This window comes from Pyxicephalus adspersus, chromosome 3 (genome assembly GCF_032062135.1).
Source record: "Pyxicephalus adspersus chromosome 3, UCB_Pads_2.0, whole genome shotgun sequence".
Taxonomy (NCBI): domain Eukaryota; kingdom Metazoa; phylum Chordata; class Amphibia; order Anura; family Pyxicephalidae; genus Pyxicephalus; species Pyxicephalus adspersus.
Window position 1 is genome coordinate 71684066 of NC_092860.1, and position 16269 is coordinate 71700334.

At 36.5% G+C, this 16269-nt stretch overlaps 1 protein-coding gene across 1 annotated transcript in view; it reads left to right on the top strand.

The window, feature by feature from the left end:
• Positions 1–12484: 12484 nt before the first annotated feature.
• The window catches only part of LOC140327414 (uncharacterized), a 37355-nt gene continuing 33570 nt past the window's right edge, over positions 12485–16269 (top strand). Inside the window, exons 1-2 of the mRNA XM_072406798.1 lie at positions 12485–14759; positions 14873–16261. Coding sequence (XP_072262899.1) covers positions 12485–14759; positions 14873–16261 — 3664 coding nt within the window. The remainder of the gene's footprint in view (positions 14760–14872; positions 16262–16269) is intronic.

Sequence of the window (16269 nt, forward strand, 5' to 3'; positions counted from 1 at the left end):
GGTATAGGCCTGGCAATTTTCATGCATATGTACTCCATATATCATTAAGTAACTTAGAAAGAACAAGAGAGTGACATAAGGAACATTTATGTCCTCACATTGTGCAAACCTAAATAACTTTCTAAAACAATGCCTAAAACAAGTTTGTGTGTTGGTGGTGTTGATTTACTACATGCCAGATATAAATAGGCAAAAATGCGTATGAAACAGAAACAATGCTAGATAAAGTAGTTATGTACGGACTTGTAGGATGACGCACATAAAAATACACATGCATTCACAATTAAAGTATACATATGAGTCACACACAAATGATGTCTCATTAATAGCAAAATCTTCGGTTGCTTAACTGATTGTGCATAACCCAAATCTTTACGTATAATTACGATAATAATTCTATCTCCCATAAATTGCCCCTATTTTAGTTGTGAACACATCTTAATCGATACACATTAAATCTTATTTACTTTGTATACAATGTTGTGTTGTTATTTTATTTTTATATTTATTCTGCATGCTTAAAATACTTTTAAAACAAAGACTTCAGTATAAATCAAGATTTCGTCCTAAAAATTACTGTTAAAAAAAAAAATGCTGTTAATAGTGAGGTCAGCTAAAAAAAGCTCTCTTGGTGCTGCTGGAACTTTGAATTAATTTTCTGGGAAGAAATTGCTATTTTGATATTACAAATATACTTTTTCTGTAACAAGAAAAAACTTATAGATTAGAAAACACTTTTTTTTCAACCCAATAAGGGGAAATGATCAATTTGTAGCTGATTGGCATCACATTGCTCCTTCATTGTTTTACTAAATCACTTGGCTGTATCCCTTTAATTACTCACACTTTTATTCTATCACCTTTTGCAGTGAATGCTCTAAACTTTGAACAAACAATTTAAATACATAAATCCTTCAAAAAAAAAACCTGTGGGGTCTTAATATTTTATTTAGATCCCTCTTTTGACATTGAATCTGGGTGGCCAGCAGAAGAATACCCCCAACCTCTCTTGTTAATGCATGGTTAGGGACCATGGGACTATACAGCTATTTGATATTGTAGCTTCCAGGGGACAAACCACACTTTAAGCCACGTAACAGTTATTAGGTATAAATGTTGTGTATAATTACTCATTATCATTAATATGTTTTGTTATTGATTTTGGTGTTGCAGAATACACAACAGGACTTTTCTGGGTGGCAGTATTCTGGCTATCCTGTGGCAATATGGATATTTGCAACCACTCTGAGTATTTGTAAAAGTCTTAAGAAATTTCACTCAAGCAATCAGAGCTGGATTCATTTGATATATTAAAAAAATAACATACATTAAAATGTATGAATGTTTCTTTAAATGTAAGAATGTAGAGATGGAGCAAAAAAGCATAAGTTAATAAAAAGAATAATAAAAAAAAAGATTTGTGTTTCTGATTCCTCTACTTTTTTTTACCTAAAATATACTAACTGGCATTAACAATTGTGATACCTTTTACTTTGTACACATGATGTTTTAAAATATCAGGTGCAAGAATATTCTGGAAATGTTCCTTTCAGGGTAAGATAAAATAAACAGTTGTAAGTACTGACACAAGAATACACAAATGTGATTCAGCAATTTGAGAACAACATAAAAAAAAAACAATACTCAAACCGAGACACTGGGAATGTGATATAGACAAAGGTATATAGTGATTTATAAACATTGTGGGGAATCTCTAAAACACTAAATCTAAATGACATTAATGTTTTCATGGCAATTCTGTAGTGTACTTGGGCAGTTGAACCAGGGAAATGTTTAAAAAATTTGTACTTAAGATGCCCAGAGAGGAAGGGAAAGTAAGCATCCAATCTAAAGTTGCTGAGTGGAGCTGTCAGTGAGGTCTCTTGCCAGGTGCTGCAGCAAAGCAATATATAAAGGAATAGTTTCACAGAATAGCAGTTATGTTTCAATTGGTAGGATGCCAAGAATGCCAAGATGTTTGAGAAGTAATATTTTTATTTTATTCAGATTAGTGATTTTTCTGGGTAGCAGTATTCTTTCATTAGTGTAGTACCTCTGTGTCAGCGAAGGAAATAGGGCCACTGTGTCAGTGGAAGAAACAGTGCTCATGGGTCAGTGATCAAAATGTCCTCCCTGTGTCAGTAGGAGTATTGTTTTTTACACCAAGATGTTTTGACATATTTTACTGCATATTAGGGGTTTTGCACAACACACACAAAAATGTGACTACACGGACATGCACATATTTACTATATAACTAAACATATGCATAATATGTACATAAACAAATACAATTTTCACATTGCACATAAACAAACACAAAACACTGAATTACATACATTGCTATATACACAATCTGCACATTACACACAAACACCACTTCATTTACATGCACCATATATATAATCACCTTTCTTGCACAGGTAAGAAGGTGGGCAGAACCTGGTGTTGTGTCATTTACTGCTCCAGATTGTGACAGCTGTAGACGGTGCGGTTCTTCTGGTACAGGGTAGAGTTTACAAATGTGGGGTTCCTGAACAACTACCCAGTGTGCCCACTCAAAATGCCTGCCATGTGTGGGAGGAAATATTATGAGAAACATGGATTTCCCATCCCTCCTAAATGCATGTTTAACCTTTGCAAGTGTGAGGGTAGCCACATTACATGGGTTTTGTTCCTAGAGTTAGCCCTTTAAATATAATTACTAAGTTGCATGTTTATTTTAGGTCAGTGGCTTAGAATCTATTAGGGTATTTATATTAGCATGAGAGCCAGGGATACAGAATGTTGAAGAAGAAAAGGTCTTCAAAGGCATCCTACAATTTTCTCCACTCTACATCACAATTGTAATCTGCCAACTGTATATTCTTTTTTTGTGCTACTGCTCTCTCTGTAGTCTTCTCACGCTTATGCAACGATGCTCCTCCTCATCTGCATTACAATCCACTGTGCACCTTTTTCTATGCTCAGTACTCCACTAAGCATTCTTCTATGTGCCCCACTCTAAACATAAGTAATTGTGCACTTTACACCACACCCAGCTGTGCTCCCTTATTTTTGCTCCAGATCTCACTAATACCCCTTTAATATGACCCACTGCACACTGTGAAGTCCAATTTGTACTCTACCCCATCTGCAATCTCTTCCCTAAATCATGACCCACTACTGTGTGCCGCAGTCTGTAGCAAGTCCAATATAGGCAATTCTTCATGCTCAGCATTGCAGTTTGCACCCTACCCCCTTTTTCCAAAGTCCACTGTAAATGCCCCTGCTCTAAATCCTTTATTGTATCCCCTTTGATCAGGGTACTGCCGGAATGTTTTCTATCCAAACCCTTCTGTCTTAAACAGGACTACCACTCCTTTTCAGATTTAACTACATCATTTCTGATTTTACTGGCTCGCTACCTAATCTCAAGGTGAAGTTTATTTAGCAGCACTAAAAGCTTGTTGGAGCAACGTGCATCGGGGGCACACTTCCATGTTTGGGAACAAATGCCCTACATTAGTAGTTGCCCTTTGCAACCTAAGCAGATGCACAACTGGGTACTATTTTGGTGTGTAAGCATATGTGGGCATCAACAGCCGGATTGTTTTTTTTTGAATGTTCCAATTACAATTTATTTGTTAAATGAAGTGAGCATACTTGAAGTCTCTTCAAATTTCATCTGAGGTTAAACAGTTTTCAACTTGACTAACTACCGTTTAGAAGCAGGTTACATAGTGAGTCAGCCAAGTAACAGTCAATATGATAAATCAAAACCTTCCATATTTCTAAAGGATGAATCAGTAGAATATGCAAAGTGTACTGCATGCTGGTGGTCTGACACAAAGATATTTCCACAGATTCGTGGAAGAACTGCTTCAGCCAAATTAGTTGTTTAGTAAAAATGTGCTATTTTTATGCCAGTAGTAGTGCAGGTGGTAAAGTGCAGTGATTCACATAATTGTGTAATACATCCATACATTCCAGAAATCTAAATCAAATTCTCTGCTGTATGGGCACCAGATATTGGTTTTGGGCAGGGTTTGAATTAGTCAGTCAATGACCTTTCTTTAAAATATTTTACATTATCTTGGACCTCTTAATACAATACATCAACACTGTACTTGCTTCAGGCAAAGGAGTGTCACTTAGCTTAGTAAAAAAAAAAGAATACAAATAAGAAAAAAAGCAGGTGCTTCAGCACCTGCAACGTTTATTGCCGATTGACAAGGAGGCAGTGAGAGGACCACAGTCACATACTAAAGTTTCATGCTGGGATGGATTGGATATTTCACATATTTCCTCCAGGAAGAATGGATTTAATTGTGTTAATTCTAGGTAAGAATGTGAACTCTATCTATCCTTATGTTTGTTGCTAAAATTATTAATATTCTAACATTATGTATATAAATACAGTATAGCACCCCTTATTTTCCCAAAATGTCTGAATATTATTCTCTTAGGCTTTTACACAGTGTGGAGCAATGCTAATAGCTATCTTCCAGCTTAAGTATTTCTAATTTGCGCACAACTTAATCTTGAATTTATTTTAGTGCTATACAAATATAATTATTGCTATTGTTGCTTTCTAAAGAGTAAATAATTCTTTTTCATTTTAATAATTCTTTTTAGTACCAATAACTCCTTTTAGTGCCACTCCTTAAGTGCCTCCTTAATCTTGGCATTTGTCAATTAACACTGATTTACATGGTGTTACTTTCTTTTTTCTTTAGAAATTAATTATTTCTTTTAAACGTCAACACTAGCTTTCTTCTCTGTTATCGTGACATAAGATGGCTAGTTCACACCCCATGCGTTGTATAAATTAAAAAAAAAAAAGGAACATTTTTACAATAGGATGCATTAAAACACATGTGCTATATTCAGCCAAATAAGGCTGGTATGGGTACTTGGTTAGGAAATAATCTTAGATGCTAGATTATCAACACAATAAAACATTTTTTTTTAGTTTTGTTTGCTTTTTTAGTACTAAACACCTACAGGAAATATCACTGACAGGGTTCTTGGCACACAGTTGTAATATTAGACAATTTTGTTTATTGCACTTTTGCTAGAACTGCTCCTGTTTTTCTGTTCCCAAACAAAAGCACACTTTAGTCAATTTTCTGTACAACCTTTTTGGCCACCTCATCTTTGACCATCTAAAACTTGACCACTGTGATACTGCTGCTTAAAAAAATCTCATAAAGCACTGCTGTGTTATTTTAGATTGTGCTTTGTCCTTTACTTGTTTTCGACTTTTGATTTTGATAATTGTGGGACAATGCTCTCCTTCTTTCCCTGAGTATTGTCTGCAGCGTTTTTTATGTTTACATAACTACAAGCTTAATGTTCATGCTCTGCATTTTATAAATCTAAATTAAAATGCAAACACTGTGTGGAGTAAGCAGTGCTGTCTTCAAGGTGTCTCCTCTCCATTAAAAATTCCTTTTTTAAAATTTATTCCAAAGCAGCACACATTATATTGCTGAACAGTGTGATTTGGAGATGTTTAGGTCACAATATACCAAGCACTTGTAATGTTATACATACTTGCCTTTTTGCACTGGTTACGTAGCTGCAACACAAATCACCTCCAAGCATTAGCAAAAGTAAGGACCTAGGTCATACTGACTAACATTGAGCCAGAACATATTTCATCTTACACAAAGACAGTGACAAACACATGTCTGTGTGAACTGTCACTCTTAAAAAGGGCATTTTTAAATTCTTCTCAAAAGTGTGCAAAATACTTGGCTTATAGCATTGAAATTGTCAAATCTATGAATATCTGTATCAATAGCCTCAGGATTACTAGCGCACATCACTGTTTCTGGTATCCACACTACACATTGCACTAATGTAAATGACAATAAATAAGGTTGGAATGTATTATTTTGTAGCTAACCAGTCTCTCTATATGTGGTGGCTGCATTCCTTTTCATATTTTTCATTTTTTTAATATCCTGCAAATGCCACAAATTTCATTCCCTTTGTTCCTACAATTTATTCATATTATTTATAGAAGAATTTATAATCGTCATACAGACTGAACTTTAAATTTATCTGCTTTATTTATCTGTGCTACATGGTGGATTGATGGGACAATAGTTTTCAAAAGGGAGATTTGTGGAGAGTAGGGAAGGGTGTGTCTTTATGGATCAATTTATGATTTTGTGAGTACATTACTGATTTTTATATCTGCAGACATGTAATTGGTATGTCAGTATATTATTTTATCCTCATTGACCCAATACAATTACACTTTAAATGTTGTTCACATGTTTAATATTGACGAGGAAGGGGGGCTTAGAACTTAATAGGGCAGATAAATCAGAAAAGTGTCAGTTAAAGTAGGGAGTGGATTGGTTGAGGGGGAGCCTTGGCAATAGGTCAAGATTTTCCCATGTAACAAACACAGTACTATTTGTACTACAATAAGATATAGCAAATGCAATGCAAAATACAACAATGCATTAAAGTGTTTGTTTACCAATACTTGACATCTGCCAAGCAAAATATAAGAAATGGTGCATTAAGTAAACTATTGGGGTTGTAAAGGATTATATGCAGGTGTGCAAAATAATATTGAGCTGGTAGAGAGTTCATATACTAAGCGCTGCATTTGCGGGGACATTGGTAATGATAGCCTATTTGAACCCTGAAATACACTGCTGTCATGGCACTTCTGGAACAGTAAAATGGCAAAAATATATAAATATATATTTAAGCTTTATGGAACACATTACAGAAGCAATGACCATATGTGGGTTCATATGATCTCAGTTCTAAACAAAAAGCTTAAAATAACAAACTTTCCAATTCTAATTGCTACTCTGTATGGCTCAGATTGTAAAGAGTAGTGTCATAAAAAATACAATATAGAAATGAAAGAAACAGAAATTAAATTTCCACTGATGGACAGATGCTACAGGTTTTAATAAAGTACCAACAAAATGGGTGTAATTGTCAACATAGATTCAGCATAGACTGAAGTTGTCAAACAAATCTATTTTCTATTTATGAAGAGTAAGCAAAAACGTATTCAAAAGGCTGGCTATAAATATACTATAGCTAGATTTAGAATGATAGCATCCATTAAAATTGTAGCATTCACTGAAATAATTTTAGGGGGGTGCTAAAGGTAGGGCTGTGGGCATGGCTGGGCATTGGCCCAACTAGGGATGATAATGCAAAGGCCCACCAAGTGCAGCTCTGTCCTGTACTATCTGAACTTGTTTTTTTACTTTTCACTTTTGGAATTAAACAGACATCAGTGTTTGTAGGACTTTGACAAAATGTGGCATCTTACTTTTTTTCTCCACCATGCAACATCTCCCATTTAATAAAAGACTCCACTTTTTAAATAATTTTAATGGATACATCATGCATCTTTCAATCTAATTGTTTCTTCCTTATTAGGGTAATAAAGGGTAATACTTTTTGGTATTTTGTGGCAATTTCTGTAGCTAGTTGATTTTTTAAAACAGGTAAGAATTCAGAACTGAAAGCACCATTTTCATACATTCAAATCGATATATTGCATTTTTGCATTAAGGACAATGACTAACAATGACTTCACCAGTGAATATACTTTATTCATGGTGTACACATTCACACATACAGAATATGTGCTATATATGTGCCTATATGTTGTAAAGGATTTGTAGTATAAGAGGCATCTGCCCGACCATGGTTTTGCTTTAAATAGTGGCATTGAGGGGTTTTCAATTTAATTTTTGGCACTATGATGGGGAGAACATGGGTGACAGGTGTAAAGGATACCTCTGGTCTGAAGGTATAAACCTGACAAGTGGGTTCATTCATTAGGAAATTGTAACAACATAAATGTTTTTTTTAATTTTACCCCCTCTAGCGTTCTAATTATATCAGTATTTCTATGCAAAAAGTGATACAATTTTTTTTGTAGAGAAATTAGTTTAGATGTAATTTAACCACTGATGTCTAGATTTCTGTACCAAAAGCGGTACAGTTTTTCATGAAATTTGTTTTTTAAATTGTAGACCTGTAACTTACAGAAATATGTCCGAACAGGGTTCTAGTAGATATCATGAATATAAAAAAAGTTCGAAATACACAATCATGTAAAAAAAAAAAAAAAACTTAAAATTAAATAAAAAACACAAAAATAAGCTTAAACAAGAATACATAAATAAATCAAAAATACTGAAAAAGCAATAATGCTGTATACTGTATAGTGATATATTTTTCTAAAACACCTCCCTAGTGTGGTAAATTTTAAAACAGAGTCCAACGTCACATACCTATAGACAAAACCACATAAATATATTTTGTATTATTTTGTATTGGATTGGATACAGGACTTTGTATTGAATCCAATACAAAATATTGGAGTTTCCCGCTAAGACCCCCATCGACGGGCGCATGCACGGACATCATCAGGAATCGCCGAGGGACGTGTACGCGAAGTCTAATTCTTTCCGAACTTCCGTACTTCCATGCAAAAAGTGTTACATTTTTTGCATGGAAATTTATTTTAGATTGTAGGCTATAATTCACCGAATTACTCAAAAAATTACTTATAATTCACCAAATTACCACATAACTCACCGAAATATGTCCAAAATTTTATAAATTTAATAAAAAATTTTTTATAAAAAAAAAATCTTTAAAAAAAATATTGTATAATGTAATGTAATTGTACAGTAGCTTATATAATATATATAATACAATTATATATATATTATATAAAGATTTCTTTGTATTGGACTCAATACAGCTTTTTTGTATTGAGCTCAAAACAAAGTTATTTGAATTTCCCGCCCCGGCGCATGCAGCGACGTCACCGGGAAACCCCGGAGATCGTCACTGCACTCGCCGGGAGAAGAAGGAAGAGGACAGACGTGTCCGGAGGAGCTGCGGGGACCGGGTAAGTATATTCTTTCAGTTGTAATCCGATTGATTGCAATATAACGTTTGTTTATATTTTTAACCACCTGAGAAAAGTTCGGGTTTAACACTTTTTGCAAGTGTTTTTACCCCGAACCAAGGTCGGGTTTAACGGCCAGGTGGTTAAACATTTAAAAAAAAAATTTCACTGAAAATTGTTCAAACAAGGGTGCAATATTATTGATAAATAAAAATTTATCAAACAACGCTCATCCTTGTAGGTGCTGCCTTTCTCTGGGTTGTTGACAGTCAGGCACTCCGAGTTGACAACGGCAACCGCACTTTTTGTGCGCACCATATCTGTGGAGGGACTATGGACAGTACTCATCAGGTACACATTTTTTTTGTCACGCCATCTCAGGGCCATCATCTTTCCTTTCTGCCAGGCAACAATTTCTCCTGTCTTTAGCTTCACTTTTGCAAACAGTGCTGGCAGGTTGCACCGGTTAACCCTAACGGTTCCATACGCATCTGTTTTGCGTTGCAGAAGAAACTCTTAAAGTTCAGGAGATGTGTAGAAGTTGTTGGTTGTGACACAATAGCCCTGATTTAGCAATGGCTCAATGAGTGAGAGTACTGAAGATATTGCCAATCCAAAGTTGCTGTATCTTGGGTTGAATTGTGTCCCTTTTCCAGTGTAAAGGATGGAATTCCAGTTACAGCCAGTTGAGGATTCGCACAGCATGTAGGTTTTCACGCCAAATCGTGCTCTCTTTAACGCAATGTACTGCACCCAGCTGAGCCTTCCCTTGTAAGCCATGAGACTTTCGTCTATGTTGATGTCTCTTTCTGGCACATAGGTCTGCTGGAATTTTTTAGATTCTTCTGAGAAACTTCCCAAATTTTTTTTAGTTTTGCAGCAGGATGGGTAGTCTCATCAAACTTTTCATTCTTGGTAAAGTGTACAAATTTTAAAATCAGGGAAAATCTGTAATTTGGCATGACCGTGGCAAAGAATTTAGTGGCAAGTATTTTATTCTGCGACCAGTACCACTTCTGCAAAGGTTTGCCCAAAACTCCCTGAAGTATCACTAAGCCCAAAAACAGCCAAATGTCATCTTTGGTCACAGATTCCCATTCTCTGCCTTTTGCAAACCTCAGGTGTGGAGCACCTTATTGTTGTGCAGTGTACCTGTTTGTCTCAGCAACTATTTTTTGATAACCTCGTCGGTCAGAAACAATTTCAGGTATGCCAGGGGGTCATGGCGTTCAGCCTCAATTTTAACACCAGGTGTGTGCAGTAAATGGGAATCTTGGGGACGCTGCCTGGTCCGCATCAAGGTCAATAGAGCACCAAGTGCGCACAGTCCTGACCTAAGCTTCAGATTTGTCGCTCAGTTCACTTTTGCTGTCTGATGACAAATTTCCTGGTGAATCACTATCGCTCATTTCCACAAGTGACTCCAAATCGCTGTCGCTGCTTTCAAATTCTTCAAAAACAGCTCCTGAGCTGGCGGGATGCCTTATGGATGCCATGGATGTGGTCAAGTCTCCAATGAGCAGTCAGGAACATTTAAGGTCAAAGACAAGGTGTTCAAGTGATACATTTAGGAAGTGATGAAATAAGCCATTAAAAGTTCAACAAAGGTCAGATCAAGGTCAGGGCTAATAGTGGGCAAAACGTAAATCAGGGCACTCAGCAATAATGTTTGATCCACTAAAGTATGTACTTGTACATTTAATATTTTCTATGTAGTGTATTTCACAGTAAAAAGCATTTAAAAACAGAATACATTGTAATCTGCTTTTAAATTTCCCGCCCGGCCACACGCCCCGAATGTCCCGATGATTCATGCATCACCCTGAAGAAGTGATGTAGAACCCGGCCGGGAATAGCTGGGGACACCACTGAATCGCGGGGTGCAGGTAGGAGGGGATTTTCTGCTACCCCGAGTGTGACTCGGGATTACTGCTTTTTGCAGGTAAATCCCACCCCGAGTCACACTCGGGATTACCGCTAGGGGGGATAATAATTCTTGTTAATTAATTAATGTTATATTAAAATAATATACATATGTAACATTTTATCTTGAATTTTTCTTTTATCCGGAGGTTTTCTAGTATATTTATTTCAGATACTAATATCCGGTGAATCCCGGAGGGGGAGGGGAAGAGGGGAGGAGGGGGTGATGGGAATAGGGATGTTCCCTGTTGCCCCTGAGGGATTCAGGATCTGTGCAGTTGGGCCTCCCTCTTTGGTAATTTAAATTACAGGAATAGCATTACCACTGGATGAATACTTATTTTCACCCTCACATTTCATCATATGACACCAAACAATTATGTTAGTTTATATGAATCCTACTTGTGTATCAGCACTACCTTAGGAACTACTGTCCTGAATATATTACTCAGACCCGATCTTTATACCACTTACCATAAATCGTATAAAGTCATATACCCGTGAAGAAGACTAATCTGAGCGAAACAGCGCCGGGAACTTGTATACGGAAAACACGGTCTTATCATCTTTTCTTATTCCTCATATACATTCTCTGTTGTCTATTGTCCACGCTAGCAACAATATGTTTAGTAAACCACTCTATTTCTGTGACTTAGAACAGAAATAGGTGAAACAAATATAACATGGTATGTTAACTTGAACTAATGTTCCTACTTCTGTGATTTCTTTCTAACAGAACTAGGCAAGATAATGTATTACATACTCTAGGTTTGTGAACTATGTATCCGTATGACTTTGTTATATATGAAGTAAATATATACTAATACATTCATAGTTTGACACAAGACTCTTGAGCCTCAAAACCTCTTTCTTTGCTCTCTCCTTGTGCTCTATGCTATTCTAGTATATTTATTTCCCTAGTAGTTGAACTCAATAGACTTGTGTCTTTTTTCAAGTGACTAACAATGTACCAAATAAAACTGCTAAAAGAAAATATATTGTTATAACCTATCTACAGTATTAAAGAAAAATGTATAAATCTATTGCCCTGCACATACAAAAATAAAAACATAGCACCCCTTGCTTACTTTTATGGCCTATGCTACACCACATTGGCAAGTGCTATTGATATCCCCCATGTTCCACAAAAAGACTTTGATATGTACTCAGTTACATTTCTGACATTTTGTAGTTGCTCTGCTGTGTTCAAAACAAGGTGATGTAAAGAGCAAAGTAGTAGTAGGTAAATTACCTTAGGTGATTCTATAACACCTTTAGCAGGATTAAGGGACCCAGAGAAATGTAAATTAAAGGATTTTTCAACTTCCCATGTTGCCCTCATAAGCTCTAACATGACCTGTCTGCACCACTTTACAATTTCAAATTTAATGCAAAGAATCACTAGCACATGAGATAATACTAACAAAAATATTATAGTAGGCGTGCAATATTTGAAATGTATGTAACCAAAAGAGCCAAATATGAACTAGGTTTATTTTACCATCTAAACTCAATCACACCAACACTTCTAAAAACATATATCATTATGCCAGTATATCTAAATATTTGTTGAAAACACACGTGTTATTGTTACCAATGTAACTTGTCTATTGATTACATTATTCTATCATTTCAAAAACAGCAATTAGTGCAGTTAGAGTGAAAATGACAACAGCCTCAACAGCATCTGAACCTGTGACTACCATGAAGGAAACATCATTTCTTACAGAAAAAACAATAATACCAGAAATAACTGAAACAGTGTCTGAAACCTTGACTACACTACCACTGGATCTATCTAATACAATGGCCAAACAGACAACCTTAACATCTCTGTTTGTAACAACAAATATAGAAGAATTCTCAACAGAACCAGAGACCACAGAAGAGAACATAATTGCATCAACAGATTCAAGTTCTTTTTCAACTTTCTCATCACCGGAACCACCAGATCAATTTAATACAGTGGCTACAGAACAGACAACTACAACTTCGACCTCTCTGTTTGCAACAGCAGAATCTACTGAGACAACAGAAGAAGAAAATCCTACTACTGCAGAAACATCACTTCCATTGACAACAACACCTTTTGAGCCTACCATATCAGAGACAATGGTCTCAACATTATCTGAATCTTTGACTAACATTACTGAAACAACGTATTCTACAGAAGCACCAACAGAGCATCTGACAACAGCAGCAATTTCAACAGAAATGATAACTAGCACATTTGTTCCAACAACTGCAGAGTCTATTGCCACACCAGCAGTAACTTCCCTGACAACCGCTTTACCAGACACTACTGCAGAAGAAACAAGCACGTCCTCCACATCATCAGTGTCAGAATCTTTGGCAACAACAGCAACATCAACACCATTCACACTACCACCAGATCAAACTAATACAGTAGCTACAGAACAGACAACGTTGACCTCTCTGTTTGCAACAACAGAATCTACTGAGACAACAGAAGAAGTAAATCCTTTTACAACAACCATAGCCTCAACAGAACAAGGGACCACAGAAGAGAACAAACTTGCATCAACAGATTTGGGCTCTTTTACAACTTTCTCATCACCAGAATCATATAATACACTAAGTACAACTACTGCAGAAACATCACTTCCATTGACAACAACACCTTTTGAGCCTACCATATCAGAGACAACGGTCTCCACATTATCTGAATCTTTCACATTTGTTCCAACAACTGCAGAGTCTATTGCCACACCAGCAGTAACATCCCTGACAACCGCTTTACCAGACACTACTGCAGAAGAAACAAGCATGTCCTCAACATCATCAGTGTCAGAAACCTTGGAAACAACAGCAACATCAACACCATTTACACTACCACCAGATCAAACTAATACAGTTGTTACAGAACCGACAACTACAACTTCAACCTCTCTGTTTGCAACAACTGAATCTACTGAGACAACAGAAGAAGTAAATCCTTTTACAACAACCAAAGCCTCAACAGAACAAGAGACCACAGAAGAGAACATAATTGCATCAACAGATTTAAGTTCTTTTACAACTTTCTCATCACCAGAACCATCTAATACACTGAGTACAACTACTGCAGAAACATCACTTCCATTGACAACAACATCTTTTGAGCCTACCACACCAGAGACAATGGTCTCAACATTATCTGAATCTTTGACTAACATTACTGAAACAACGTATTCTACAGAAGCACCAATACCAACTGAATTGACTGAAACAACAGCAGAGAAAACATCCTATACAACAATTGACACCACATCAAATGAATTGCCAGCTACAACAGAGTTAGGAACAACAACGGAATCAGTTCCAAGAACAACACAAGACCTGGAGACTACCACAAGTTATACAGAACTTCTGACAACAGCAGCAATTTCAACACAAATGATAACTAGCACATTTGTTCCAACAACTGCAAAGACTATTGCCACACCAGCAGTAACATCCATGACAACCGCTTTACCAGACACTACTGCAGAAGAAACAAGCACGTCCTCAACATCATCAACAAGTTATACAGAACTTCTGACAACAGCAGCAATTTCAACACAAATGATAACTAGCACATTTGTTCCAACAACTGCAGAGTCTATTGCCACACCCGCAGTAACATCCCTGACAACCGCTTTACCAGACACTACTGCAGAAGAAACAAGCACGTCCTCAACATCATCAGTGTCAGAAACAACAGCAACATCAACACCATTCACACTACCACCCGATCAAACTAATACAGTAGCTACAGAACAGACAATGTCGACCTCTCTGTTTGCAACAACAGAATCTACTGAGACAACAGAAGAAGTAAATCCTTTTCCAACAACCATAGCCTCAGCAGAACAAGGGACCACAGAAGAGAACATACTTGCATCAACAGATTTAGGCTTTTTTACAACTTTCTCATCACCAGAATCATATAATACACTGAGTACAACTACTGCAGAAACATCACTTCCATTGACAACAACACCTTTTGAGCCTACCATATCAGAGACAACGGTCTCCACATTATCTGAATCTTTCCTTTTACAACAACCATAGCCTCAACAGAACAAGAGACCACAGAAGAGAACATAATTGCATCAACAGATTTAAGTTTTTTTACAACTTTCTCATTTCCAGAACCATCTAATATACTGAGTACAACCACTGCAGAAACATCACATCCATTGACAACACCTTTTGAGCCTACCACATCAGAGACAATGGTCTCAACATTATCTGAATCTTTGACTAACATTACTGAAACAACGTATTCTACAAAAGCACCAATACCAAATAAATTGACTGAAACAACAGCAGAGAAAACATCTTATACAACAATCGACACCACATCAAATGAATTGACAGCTACAACAGAATTAGGAACAACAACTAAATCAGTTCCAACAACAACACAAGACCTGGAGAATACAACAAGTTATACAGAACTTCTGACAACAGCAGCAATTTCAACACAAATGATAACCAGTACATTTGTTCCAACAACTGCAGAGTCCATTGCCACAACAGCAGTAACATCCCTGACAACCGCTTTACCAGAAACTACTGCAGAAGAAACAAGCACGTCCTCAACATCATCAGTGTCAGAAACAACAGCAACATCAACACCATTCACACTACCACCTTATCAAACTAATACATTGGCTACAGAACAGAAAACTACAACTTTGTCATCTCTGTTTGCCACAACAGAATCTTCTGAGGCAACAGAAGAAGTAAATCCTTTGACAACGACCATAGCCTTAACACAACCAGAGACTACAGAAGAGAACATAATTGCATCAACAGATTTAAGCTCTTTTACAACTTTCTCATCACCAGAATCATATAATACACTGAGTACAACTACTGCAAAAACATCACTTCCATTGACAACAACACCTTTTGAGCCTACCGTATCAGAGACAATGGTCTCAACATTATCTGAATTTTTGATTAACATTACTGAAACAACGTATTCTACAGAAGCACCAATAACAACTGAATTGACTGAAACAACAGCAGAGAAAACATCTTATACAACAATCAACACCACATCAAATGAATTGCCAGCTACAAAAGAGTTAGAAACAACAGTGAAATCAGTTCCAACAACATCACAAGACCTGGAGACTACAACAAGTTATACAGAACTTCTGACAACAGCAGCAATTTCAACACAAATGATAACTAGCACATTTGTGCCAACAACTGCAGAGTCTATTGCCACACTAGCAGTAACATCCCTGACAACCGCTTTACCAGAAACTACTGCAGAAGAAACAAGAACGTCCTCAACATCATCAGTGTCAGAAACCTTGGAAACAACAGCAACATTAACACCATTCACACTACCACCAGATCAAACTAATACAGTAGCTACAGAACAGACAACATCAACCTCTCTGTTTACAACAACAGAATCTACTGAGACAACAGAAGAAGTAAATCCTTTT